Consider the following 14,087-nt stretch of genomic DNA (forward strand, 5'->3'; position numbering starts at 1 on the left):
CGGCGGCTGCGAGAGACAACGGCTGCAGCTGGAATTTTAAATGCCGTTACAATGGTTTCCCGTTGCATCCGTGTGTGGATAATCGAGAGTTGCCTGTATTGCAATAGCCCCTACTATCTCCCCCCCCCCCCCCCACCAAGGGCAATAGAGATATAAGACAACATCCGACATAAACCCAACATTCTGGACTCCTCCACCAGAGGAAACAGTTTCTCCGCATCATCCCTATCGTTTTGACATTTAAAAACCTCGAACAGGTCACCAGTGACTGTCTAAATTTGGGACCGAGCCAGAATACCTGTTTGTCGTCGTCATAGTTGGGATCGCGGATGTCTGGCTGCTCCACATCATACACTTGGGCTGCAGCGCCCCATACACCTTTGCCGCCAGCACCTCCTGCAATACAGGGAACGCCGCCATCAGATCGAGCCTCGCACTTACTGAAGTGAAACCGTGGATATACAGCACAGAAACAGGTCACTCGGCCTAACCTGACCCCGCTGGCGTTTATGCTTCACTCGAGCTTCCTCCCGCCTTTCCTCATCTAAATCTATCAGCATAATCCTCCATTCCCTTCTCCCTCATATGCTTGTTCAGCCTCCCCTTAAATGCATCTATACTATTCACTTCAACCACTCCCTGTGGCAGTGAGTTCCACATTCTCACCACCAGTACTGAAGCTACTACAAATCCCACAGGAACAACTCCTTGGCCTGATTCAACAACTGTTGAACCAAATTTCCATTTGTACTGCTCCTCCCTGGGCATTGGACCGTCACAACACAGGCAGCTGGAACACAGGAGCGAACCTTTAAGGGACCCCTTAAAACACGACCATCACCTCAACCATCTCCTCAGGGGCCGGGCAGAATACTTGCTAAAACACGTCCAAGTGTAATGATGGGCCTATAGAAAGACCTCAGTTGGGGTAGTGAGCGCAGGATTGGCCTCCACATTATAGGGAGAATGTTGAGGCTGTAGAGAGGATACAACTAGGATGCTGCCTGGTATCAGGAAATAGAAACACGAAGGAACACTTGAAATTCACCCTCGAGCTTCAACCCTCCCCCCCCACCATCCTTCCCACACACCACCGCCCTGCCCTCCTTCCTACAACCCCCCATCCCTGCCAGGCTATCCTTCCTGCCCCCCTCCGCCATTCTCCACCCACGCTCCCCCCCCCCGCCCATCCTTCCCGACCCCTCACTATCCTCCCCCCCGCTCCCCTCCCGTTATCCTTTACGCTCCCCGCTAGCCTTCACCCCCTCACTCCACTATTCTTCCCCCACTCCTCCCCATCCCATTATCCTTCCCACCCCCAGTCCCCCACCCACTCTGCTAGCCTCCCCCCCCCACCCAAGTACCCCCACCCCGCTATCCTTCCCCCCATCCCACTTCCCCCCCACCCCGCTATCCTTCCCCTCCACCCCACTTCCCCCCCCACCCCGCTATCCTTCCCCTCCACCCCACTTCCCCCCCCACCCCGATCTCCTTCCCCCACCCCGCTATCCTTCCCCTCACCCCACTTCCCCCCCACCCCGCTATCCTTCCCCCACACCCCCCACCCCGCTATCCTTCCCCCACCCCCCCTGCTATCCTTCCTCCCCACCCTGCTATCCTTCCCCCCCACCCCACTCTCCTTCCCCCACCCCCCCACCCCGCTATCCTTCCCCCACACCCCCCACCCCGCTATCCTTCCCCCCCACCCCGCTCTCCTTCCCCCCCCCCTCCCCATTCCCACTATCCTTCCCACCCCCAGTCCCCAATTACCTTTCTTCGGAAGCCCCCGGCCTTTTCCGGACCGGGATTTCTTGTCTCCCATTTTGCCTTTAGTGCCAACCGCCTCAGCATTTTCGGAGAAGGACTCACGGCCAGACCCGGAGTCGCGCGACGAATTCTTCCTCAGCTTCCGTTTGGCCTTGGCACTAAGTTGGGCTTCGTGCAGCTCCTCCTCCCGGGTGGCCAAGGCTCCATCCTGCGTAGCTTTGCCGGTGGCTTCGGTCAGAGTGCAGGCGTCGGCCCCTGAAAAACACAGCAACATATCACACCTCGAATGTCGCAAAACATCCCAAGGCACTTCACAGGAATGTTATCAAACAAAGATTGACATCGAGCCAAGGAAGGAGACAAACAACTGCTCGGTCAAAGAGACAGGTTTTAAGGAGCGTTTTAAAAAGAACTGCCATTTATATAGCAGCTTTCACAATCTCACGACATCCCAACGCGCTTTACAGCCAATGAAGTACTTTCGAAGTGTAGTCACTGTTGTAATGTAGGAAATGCGGCAGCTAATTTGTGCACAGCAAGGGCCCACAAAGAGCAATGTGATAATGATCAGATAATCTGTTTTACTGATGTTGGTTGAGGGATAAATATTGGCCAGGACACCGGGGAGAACTTCCCAGCTCTTCTTCGAATAGTGTCATAGGATCTTTTATGTCCACTCGAGAGGGAACACTCAGTTTAACGTCTCATCTGACAGTGCAGCATTCCTTCATCACTACACTGAGCCTAGCTTTTTGTGCTCAAGTCTCGGAACAAGAACTTGAGCACACAAATTTCTGGCGAGAATGCTCATCATCATAGGCAGTCCCTCGAAATCGAGGAAGACTTGCTTCCACTTTAAAAGTGAGTTCTCGGCTGACTGAACAATCCAATACGGGAATTACAGTCTCTGTCACAGGTGGGACAGACAGTGGTTGAACAAAAGGGAGGGTGGGACTGTTTTGCCGCACGCTCCTTCTGCTGTCTGCGTTGTTTTCTGCATGCTCTCGGCGACAATACTCGAGGTGCTCAACGCTTTCCCAGATGCTCTTCCTCCACTTAGGGTAGTCTTGGGCCAGGGATTCCCAGGTGTCGGTGGGGATGTTGCACTTTATCAAGGAGACTTTGAGGGTGTCCTTGAAACGTTTCCTCTGCCCACCTGGAGCTCGCTTGCAGAGTAGGAGTTCCGAGTAGAGCGCTTGCTTTGGGAGTCCTGCATCGGGCATGTGAACAATGTGATCCACCCAACGGAGCTGGTCGCGTGACTCAGAGTGGTCGGGAGAAGGGCTGGTTAAGTCACGGCTCAAGGAACGCTCAAGGTTCTGAGACAACAGATTCATATTCCCGACCGGCAGGCAACGGTGGAAGCTTGTCCCATTCTCTCCTCCCTTGACTCCTCCCCCCTGCAGTATGTGCCGTGTTTGCTGATCTTCCAACAGTGGGGTCTAAGACTGACCTATTCTCAATTACAAATTAGCCGGTATACCTACTTCTGATCCTTACCCAGTGACTGTTGTAGGGACCTGTGTGTGTGTGGGGGGAATGTTGAGGGAAGAATGGATCGGGCTCAGCTGCGATCATAAAATCATACAGCAGAGTGGGATGCCATTCGGCCCTTCGTTCCGGAGTTGGCTATCCAATTAGTCCCACTTCCCTCAGTATCCACTCTAACCCCAACACCCGCCCCCACCACCCTTGCTCCAATCAAAGGCTCTGCTTACATTCATTGTCCAAGCCCACACTCGAAGAATAGTCATTGGGGAACGATTCTGATGCCAATGTTACTGGTGCCTGTGTTACCACATCGTCAGCCAGGCTCGATACCTTCAGGAGAGGATGACAGAAAACCAAAAGGACGCCACACTTTTAAGCTATGGCCGAGGTGAGGTGGGTGGAGGCATTAATGTGATTGATATTGAAGTATGTCAGAACTGTCTCTTTAAGTATCTCTAACCTCAGGTCAGTGTGACGGGCAGAATGCCCATATCCTCAGTAGCTGATCATTTGGCTGTGTACTAAGTGTCACGTTAAGTGTCAGCTTTGGCTCAGTTGGGAGCACTCCGGCCTCTGAGTCAGAAGGTTGTGCATTAAAGTCCTATTCCAGGGGCTTGAGCACCTCCGACAGTGCAGTACTGAGGGAGTGCTGCACAGTCAGAGGTGCCATCTTTCAGATAAGACTGAGGCCCCTTCTGCCCTCTCAGGTGGCCGTGAAAGATCTCATCACACTATTCGACGAAGCACAATGACGTACAGCCAATGAAGTACTTTTATACAAACAGCAATGAGGTAATGACTAGATATTCTAGTTCTCAGTGATGTTAGTTGAGGGATAAATATTGACCAGGACACCAGGGATAACTCCACTGCTCTTCGAATAGTGCTGAGCGATCTTTTATGCCCACCTGAGAGGGAAGATGAGGCCTCAGTTTAACGTCACATGCAACAGGGCAGCACTCCCTCAGTACTGCACTGGAATGTCAGCCTGGATTATGTGCTCAAGTTTCTGGAATGTGATAAGTTAAAAAAAACATGTTCAACGTACACTTTGTTATCGCTCCTCACATAAGGACAAGTGTTTCCATGTGCTTTACAGGCAGGGTAAAGAGGGATTGAAACACGGCTTGAGAAGGAGTTTGAGGAGCCCTTCGAAAGCCGAAAGCGAGAAAGAATTAAGGGAGAGCATCTGAGAGGGCCGGGTGTAGTGACTGAAAGGACGGTCACCAACTTTAGAAGATGTAAAATATACATTGCAGCCCAGGCATTCTAGATTACATTCCAGGTTGGGCAGCTGTACATTCCCAGCCCCTCCCCTCCCCTCCCCTCCCAACAGCCAACCCTCTTCTTCCACATCCACACGAAAGGGATCGGTGCGTTTGTCACAGTGCTTGACCCTGGCTGATTAGCCAAGTTCTTCGAACAAAAAAGTCACTGCACTTCAAAGCAAAATGTAATTTGTGCAAAGTGTTTGAGAATGTTTAGTTATGATAAAGCGCTATCCAAATACAAGGGTAATGTCACAGCCTGGGGGAGTGGGTTCAATTGGACAGAGGTCCAACCTCCAGACACACTTTAACAAGCACCAGGATTCAACACATCGGAGGAGATCCCTTTTAGCTGACTGTTCCTTTCATGGAGCACCTGTTATCTGCTGCACAATCTACCTACCGCACACATGGTGCCAGCCTGTGCCTCAAGTGCAGCATTGCCACCTCTGGGTCAGTACAACATAAGAATTAGAAACAGGAGTAGGCCATCTAGCCCCTCGAGCCTGCTTCGCCATTCAACAAGATCATGGCTGATCTGGCCGTGGACTCAGCTCCACTTACCCGCCCGCTCCCCATGACCCTTAATTCCCTTATTGGTTAAAAATCTATCTATCTGTGATTTGAATACATTCAATGAGCTAGCCTCAAACTGCTTCCTTGGGCAGAGAATTCCACAGATTCACAACCCTCTGGGAGAAGAAATTCCTTCTCAACTCGGTTTTAAATTAGCTCCCCCGTATTTTGAGGCTGTGCCCCCTAGTTCTTGTCTCCCCGACCAGTGGAAACAACCTCTCCGCCTCTATCTTGTCTATCCCTTTCATTATTTTAAATGTTTCTATAAGATAACCACTCATCCTTCTGAACTCCAACGAGTAAAGACCCAGTCTACTCAATCTATCATCATAAGGTAACCCCCTCATCTCCGGAATCAGCCTCGTGAATCGTCTCTATACCCCCTCCAAGGCTAGTATATCCTTCCTTAAGTAAGGTGACCAAAACTGCACGCAGTACTCCAGGTGCGGCCTCACCAATACCCTGTACAGTTGCAGCAGGACCTCCCTGCTTTTGTACTCCATCCCTCTCGCAATGAAGGCCAACATTCCATTCGCCTTCCTGATTATCTGCTGCACCTGCAAACTAATTTTTTGGGATTCATGCACAAGGACCCCAGGTCCCTCTGCACCGCAGCATGTTGTAATTTCTCCCCATTCAAATAATATTCCCTTTTACTGTTTTTTTTTCCAAGATGGATGACCTCACATTTTCCGACATTGTATTCCATCTGCCAAACCTTAGCCCATTCGCTTAACCTACCTAAATCTCTCTGCAGCCTCTCTGAGTCCTCTACACAACCCGCTTTCCCACTAATCTTTGTGTCATCTGCAAATTTTGTTACACTACACTCTATCCCCTCTTCCAGGTCATCTATGTATATTGTAAACAGTTGTGGTCCCAGCACTGATCCCTGTGGCACACCACTAATCACCGATTTCCAACCCGAAAAGGACCCATTTATCCCGACTCTCTGCTTTCTGTTAGCCAGCCAATTCTCGATCCATGCTAATACATTTCCTCTGACTCTGCGTTCCTTTATCTTCTGCAGTAACCTTTTGTGTGGCACCTTATCGAATGCCTTTTGGAAATCTAAATACACCACATCCATCGGTACACCTCTATCCACCATGATCGTTATATCCTCAAAGAATTCCAGTAAATTAGTTAAACATGATTTCCCCTTCATGAATCCATGTTGCTTCCGCTTGATTGCACTATTCCTATCTAGATGACCCGCTATTTCTTCTTTAATGATAGCTTCAAGCATTTTTCCCTACAGATGTTAAACTAACCGGCCTATAGTTACCTGCCTTTTGTCTGCCCCCTTTTTTAAACAGAGGCGTTACATTAGCTGCTTTCCAATCCGATGGTACCTCCCCAGAGTCCAGAGAATTTTGGTAGATTATAACGAATGCATCTGCTATAACTTCCGCCATCTCTTTTAATACCCTGGGATGCATTTCATCAGGACCAGGGGACTTGTCTGCCTTGAGTCTCATTAGCCTGTCCAGCACTACCTCCCTAGTGATAGTGATTGTCTCAAGGTCCTCCCTTCCCACATTCCCGTGACCAGCAATTTTTGGCATGGTTTTTGTGTCTTCCACTGTGAAGACCGAAGCAAAATAATTGTTTAAGGTCTCAGCCATTTCCACATTTCCCATTATTAAATCCCCCTTCTCATCTTTTAAGGGACCAACATTTACTTTAGTCACTCTTTTCTGCTTTATATATTGGTAAAGGCTTTTACTATCTGTTTTTATGTTTTGCGCAAGTTTACTTTCGTAATCTATCTTTCCTTTCTTTATTGCTTTCTTAGTCATTCTTTGCTGTCGTTTAAAATGTTCCCAATCTTCTAGTTTCCCACTAACCTTGGCCACCTTTTAATTTGATACACTCCTTTATTCCCTTGGTTATCCACGGCTGGTTATCCCTTCTCTTATCGCCTTTCTTTTTCACTGGAATATATTTTTGTTGAGCACTATGAAAGAGCTCCTTAAAAGTCCTCCACTGTTCCTCAATTGTGCCACCGTTTAGTCTGTGTTCCCAGTCTACTTTAGCTAACTCTGCCCTCATCTCACTGTAGTCCCCTTTGTTTAAGCCCAGTACGCTCGTTTGAGACACTACTTCCTCACCCTCAATCTGTATTACAAATTCAACCATACTGTGATCACTCATTCCAAGAGGATCTTTTACTAGGAGATCATTTATTATTCCTGTCTCATTACACAGGACCAGATCTAAGATAGCTTGCTCCCTTGTAGGTTCTGTAACATACTGTTCTAAGTAGGTGCAGGGTTCAAAGCCCGCTCCAGACAGTCCCGGAGAGCCAGCTCAGAATTTGGGGTTGACATCCAGCAGGATGCTTGTGTTGGGTAGATGTGGGTACCGGCCTTACCTCGCCCTCGTGTGGGTTGTGGGAGCCCATAAAACCCTCCTGCCACATAGATCTCATCACTCTATCAGCCAATATAGAGATGGTTCCAGCCATGGAAGGAGCCTCAGGTCACGGTCTGTCAGACTGTTAATCGACCTGATAATCATAGAAGAGTACAGCACAGGAGGACGCCATTTGGCCCACTGAGTCTGCACCAGCTCCTCTCAAGAGCTCTCCATTACTTCACACCATTCTCCAAGGGAAGAGTGGGAAGATACAAAAACAACAACATTGCAAGAATTGGGAGAAGAGGCCTGTGTATTTGGGGAGGAGGTGGATAATAATGTTCAGCTTATCCCCAGTCACCATGATCTCATCAAACTTTCTCTTTTCACAGAAACCATCAGACTGCTCCGTGTGCACAGGACAGACAGCTTCCAGTGTGGCGGATGGACCTTGATGTTCCAAAAGTCCAAAGACTTTGCGAATAGTTGAGACCGGCTCTCTCTTCCACCCCGCCCCAGCCCCCCCCCCCCCCCCCCACCTCCTGAAAAAGAAAAAAGACTTGTATTTATATCACACCTTTCACAACCTCAGCACGTCCCAAAGAGTTTTACAAGTGACTACTGTAAAGTAGGAAAAGAAATGGTAATATTCAAAAAGCAGGGGAGGTGCTGACCAACATACATCCCTCAACCAGCATCACTAAAGTAGATTATCTGGTCATTATCACATTGCTATTGGTGGGATCTTGCTGTGGGCAAATTGGCTGCTGCATTTCCTACTTTACAACAGTGACTACACTTCAAAAGTACTTTATTGGCTATGAAATGATTTGGTCATGAAAGGCACTATATAAATGCAGTGTCTATGGAGAAAGAAAACTTTTTTGGCCCTTTAATGAGGACTGGAACCAGCTGTTTAGGTTCATTAAACCCCTCTCCCCAGTCTCCACCCTCGCCTCCGACAATAAGTGTGAGGAGCTCATGGACTTCTTTGCCTCTAATTCGGCCGCCTCTGCCTCTTCCCTTCCTTCCCCTAGCCCACTGGGCCAAACTTCCTCTAAGGATCCTCCCTGCCCTAGCTCTGACCTCACATCTTCCCCCAGTTTCTCTCCAATCTCCCCTCATAACCATTCCGAGCTCATCCTGTCCATGAGACCCACTTCCTGCTCCCTTGACCCTATTCCTACCAAACTGCTGACCACCCAACTTCCTTTTCTGACTCCCATGTTAGCTGACATTGTTAACAGTTCTCTCTCCTCAGGTAATGCCCCCTCTCCCTCAAATCTGCCGTCATCACCCCTCTCCTCAAAAATAAAACCCTCGACCCCTCCATCCTTGAAAAGTACTGCCCCATCTCCAACCTCCCTTTCCTCTCCAAACTTCTTGAACATGTTGTCACCTCCCAAATCCGCACCCATCTTTCCCGCAATTCCATGTTTGAATCCCTCCAATCCGGTTTCCGCACCTGCCACAGTGCCAAAACTGCTCTCATCAAAGTCACAAGTGACTGTGACAAAGGCAAACTATCCCTCCTCGTCCTTCTTGACTTGTGTGCAGCCTTTGACACGGTTGACCATCTATCCTTCTCTAACGCCTTTCCACCATCGTCCAGCTGGGTGGGACTGCACTCGCCTGCTTCCATTTGAATCCAGCTAATCGCAGCCAGAGAATCACCTGCAACAGCTTCTCTTCTCAGCCCCGCATCGTTACCTCTGGTGTCCCCCAAGGAACTATCCTTGACCCCCTCCTATTTCTCATCTACATGTTGCCCCTTGGCGGCATCATCCGAAAAAAACAGCATCAGTTTCCACATATATGCTACCTCACTACCACTTCTCTCGACCCCTCCTCCGTCTCTAAATTGTCACACTGCTTGTCTGACATCCAGTTCTGGATGAGCAGAAATTTTCTCTGATTTAATATATAGAAGACCGAAGCCATTGTTTTCGGTCCCCGCCACAAACTCCATTCCCTAACAACTGACTCCATCCCTCTCCCCAACTTTTGTCTGAGGCTGAACCAAACTGATCGCAACTTTGGTGTCATATTAGTCCCTGAAATTAGCTTTCGATTACATATCCGCAGCATAACTAAGACCGCCTATTTCCACCTCCGTAACATCGTCCGTTTCCACTCTTACCTCAGCTCATCCGCTGCTGAAGCCCTCATCCATGCCTTTGTTACCTCTAGACTTGACTCTTCCAATGCACTCCTGGCTGGCCTCCCACATTCTACCCTACGTAAACTAGAGGTGATCCAAAACTCGGCTGCCTGTGTCCTAACTCGCACCAAGTCCCGCTCACCCATCACCCTTGTGCTCATTGACGTACATTGGCTCCTGGTTAAGCAATGCCTCGATTTCAAAATTCTTATCCTGGTTTTCAAATCCCTCAGAGGAATTGCCCCTCACTATCTCTGTAATCTCCTCCAGCCCCACAACCCTCTGAGATGTCTGTGCTCCTCTAATTCTACCCTCTTGAGCATCCTTGATTATAATCGCTCAACCACTGGTGGCCGTGCCTTCTGTTTCCTCGGCCCAAAACTCAGGAACTCCCTCCCTAAACCTCTCCACTTCTCTTTCCTCCTTCAAGGCGCTCCTTAAAACCTACCTCTTTGACCAAGCTTTTGGTCACCTGCACTAATTTTTCCTTTGTGGCTCGGTGACAAATTTTTTGTCACAGACTACTCCTACGACGTTTCACTACATTAAAGGCATTATATAATTACAAGTTGTTGTTGTTGTAACAACATTTCACAAGGCGCTTCACAGGAGTGCAATCAGACAAAAATTGGCACCAACCCAAAGAAGACCGTGTGGCAGGTTTTAAACAAAAGGTGGAGCGATTTGAGAAGGAATTCCAGAGCTTCAGGCCTAGGCAGCTGAAGGCACGGCTGCCAATGGCAGAGTGGAGGAAGTTGCACAAGAGGTGAGAAGTGGAGGAATGCAGAGATCTCGGAGTGCTGTAGAATTGGAGGAGGTTACAGAGATAGGGAGGGGAGGGACGAGCCTGGGTAAGGATTTGAACACAAGGATGAGAATTTTAAAATGGAGGCATGGGTCTACCGGGTGAACAGGACTTGGTGTGCGTTAGGGTACGGGCAGCAGAGTTTTGGATGCGCTCAAGTTTATGGAGAGCGTGTTAGTGCCAACGCGATTTGCCCACTATACGCAATGGACGGTTTCTATGAATCATTTGTTGTTTGTGAGGTGAACCGAAGGAGAAGGTTTCGTTGCAAACTACTGCCAATAAACAAACTCCCGATGTAGAACGATTTAAATCGTGATGTACTGAAAGTGAACAAGGCTTTCGAATATCACCTCAGCCCGTGAAATGCTCTATTAGCAACTAATTAAAAAAAAATCAAACTGAGGCTTGTTCTTGGTCAATCACCAATTCATGTTCACAATTCCTTCAAACACCTTCATTACATAGTATTTATAGCACAGAAACCATTCGGCCCAACAGGTCTATGCCATCATTTATACTCTATACAAGCCTCCCCCGCATAAATTCACTGCCGTGTTTCCCACATTGCAACAGTGACTACACTCCAAACGTACTTCATTGGCTTTAAAGCGCTTTGAGACGTCCGGTGGTGGTGAAAGGCGCTATATAAATCCAAGTCTTTCTTTCTTGCATCATCTCACCCTATCAACAGCTCAATGTTCAGCATCAGGTGACACAGGTAATTGCACGCTGACAAGGTGCGGACAGCTCCGTGAACACATGCTGCTGCCTGAAATAGCCAGCTCTGACACCAGGGAAACCCCAGCGGCGGAGAGCGATGAGCCCATGGCTCCTGGATCACCTGTTCCTTGCAAGGCACTGCTGCACTCACCATATATCATGCCTCACATGACTGAAACCACGATACCGCGAAATATTATTTTCTGCAAGAATTCGATCTCATTTGCATCTGAATGAATCAACACATTCTGCTTCCAGAGTTTAATTTTAGCCTGCAAGTTTTTTGGACGCAGCATTACTTGCTAAAGTGATCACAGCCCGCATGTTGGCGGAATGCTTGAGCAGCACAGACTTTCTAAACGCCAGCTTTAGCACCTCACACAAGAGAAACACGGTCATTTCAGGTGGTGAAGAAACATACCGTCCTGCCCGACTGTTGAAAGTCTGCTCCTCCCTCCCCCCACCCCGTGCCAACTCGTAAAGTCAGTTCAACACAACAGATTGAAGGAGAAGGTGCTGCTGTTATTGTATGAACAACAGAAGCATTCCTGTTACATTAGCTGCAAATAACTGGGGGGGGGGGGGGGGGGGATCCACTTCAAAGCATATGTCCATAGTTCTCACCCAATTGGAAAACCTTGATGGGCAGCGCCCCCTCCGCTCTGTAAACATTAGGCGCCCCCTTCCTTCTAATTCTTTCAATGCACTCCCCTCCCAAGTGTTCAATTCTGCAGGATTCCTTCTTACCCAAAGCCCGCTTCCCCTCAGTCGCCATTGGCTCCTCCAGTCTTTTTATATTCCTCTCTCCAGGCTCCGGCTTGCGAAACGAAAACCAGCCGACACAAACCGCGATCAATCTGGTGTTTTCTTTATTTCAAATGACCGTCCACTTGCAGTGCTCCTCTTCCCCTGTCGTCCCGACCCAACTTTTTCCTCCCCCTCTCACTAGCTTTCAAAATAAAAAACTTTCCCCAAACTTTTTTTTGCCCAGTTGCAAACTTTCCTTTTCCACGTTTCGAATCACATGACCATCCCAGCACCGATCCCGATTGGCTCACTGGGGGGGGGGAACGGGGCTGAATATTTTCAAATCATAAATATTTGCTTACAGATAAAAAGCAAGGACTGCGTCTAGAAACCAAGCAAAAGGCGCGAGCAAAACAGCGAAATTAACATGAAACTTACTGACAGCCCAGACAAAGCAATGGGAGTGCCTGCTGGGTTGGGCAGCGAGTTTTACGAACAATAAGTTACTGCATGAATAAAAACTAGTGCATCGGTATATTTTTTAAACTTTTTGGAGAGAGGAAAGTTACACAGAATGTTACTGGCCATTCAACCCGACAGGTCTATGCGCGCCTTGGTTCCTCCCACCATCTCACTCTGTCAACATATTCCTTTCTCCCTCTTGTGCTTATCGAACTTCCCCTTAAACGCATCTGTGTTATTCACATCGACTACTCCTTGTGGTAACAAGTTCCACATTCTCACCACTCTCTGAGTAAAAAAAATGTTCTCCTGAATTCCCTAATTGGATTTATTGGTCACTCTCATATTTATGGCCCCTAGTTTTGGTCTCCCCAGGAGTGGAAATATCTCTACATCTACCCGATTGAACGTCATCATTTTAAAGACCTCTATCAGGTCAACACTCAGTCTCCTAGTTTCTGGAGCAGAGCGCCCCGGCCTGTTCGCCCTTTTCTAATAGTTATACCCTCTCAGTTCTGTCCTTGTACAGCTTTGTTGCACTTTCTACAGAGCTTCAATATCCTTTTTAAATAGTTGTGTCTTTAAAGAAACGTTAAAGGTGACCGTAATGATTCACCTTGAGGGCCCACCCATTGAATTAGTCCACTGCTTCAATTGAAACGAAGATTGTTACATGTAGCAAGGTCACACTGGTGGCACAGCTTCCCCCCTTTACAAATGGGCCTGCTGACCTCTTTAATTCTCAAGGGTACATGGTCTTGTTTCATCATTTTTGTAGTTCTTTAAAAATATTAATTTGAGACAATGAATTAGGCTAGACCAGGTCCAAGATCACCCCAACCTCTATCGTTGAACTGCAATACGCGGAAGATGCCTGCGTCTGTGCAAATTCTGAGGCTGAGCTCCAGGCTATAGTCAATGTATTCAGTGAGGCATATGAAAGCATGGACCTTACACTTAACCGTAGGACAAAGGTCCTCCACCAGCCTGTCCCCGCCACACAGCACTGCCCTCCACTCACCAAATTCACGGCGCAGCCCTCGACAATGTGGACCATTTCCCATATCTCGGGAGCCTCTTAACAAAGGCAGACATTGATGCGGAGATTCAACATCGCCTCCAGTGCGGCCTATGGCCGTCTGAGCAAAAGAGTGTTTGAAGACCAGGCCCTCAAATCTACCACCAAGCTCATGGTCTACAGGGCAGTAGTAATATCCGCCCTCCTGTATGGATCTGAGGCATGGATAATGTATAGAAGGCACCTCAAATCGCTGGAGATATATCACCAACGATGTCTCCGCAAGATCCTACAAATCCCCTGGGAGGACAGGCGCACCAACATCAGTGTCCTCGACCAGGCTAACATCCCCAATATTGAAGCACTGACCACACTCGATCAGCTTCGCTGGGCAGGTCACATAGTTCGCATGCCAGATATGAGACTCTCTAAGCAAATGCTTTGTGTGGAGCTCCTTCATGGTAAATGAGCCAAAGGTGGGCAGCGGAAGCGTTACAAGGACACCCTCAAAATCTCCCTGGTAAAGTGCGACATCACCACTGACACCTGGGAGATCTGGCCGAAGACTGCCCGAGGTTGAGAAAGTGCATCTGGGAGGGCGTTGAGTTCTTCTAGTCTCAGAGCAAAGAGCGTGAGGAGGTCAGGCGCAAACAGCGGAAGGAGCACGCGGCAAACCACCCCCACCCACACCTTCCCTCGACGAATGTC

General features: G+C 48.6%; 1 protein-coding gene across 1 annotated transcript in view; it reads right to left on the reverse strand.

Moving 5' to 3' along the window:
- LOC139262228 (programmed cell death protein 4-like) overlaps window positions 1-12,886 on the reverse strand; it is a 37,929-nt gene extending 25,043 nt beyond the window's left edge. The window contains exons 1-3 of the mRNA XM_070877372.1: window positions 11,900-12,886; window positions 1,771-2,022; window positions 299-396 (exon numbers count right to left, since the gene is read on the reverse strand). Coding sequence (XP_070733473.1) covers window positions 299-396; window positions 1,771-2,022; window positions 11,900-11,927 — 378 coding nt within the window. The 5' untranslated portion in view covers window positions 11,928-12,886. The remainder of the gene's footprint in view (window positions 1-298; window positions 397-1,770; window positions 2,023-11,899) is intronic.
- Window positions 12,887-14,087: the final 1,201 nt, after the last annotated feature.

The sequence above is a fragment of the Pristiophorus japonicus genome, chromosome 4 (genome assembly GCF_044704955.1).
Source record: "Pristiophorus japonicus isolate sPriJap1 chromosome 4, sPriJap1.hap1, whole genome shotgun sequence".
NCBI classification, from domain to species: domain Eukaryota; kingdom Metazoa; phylum Chordata; class Chondrichthyes; family Pristiophoridae; genus Pristiophorus; species Pristiophorus japonicus.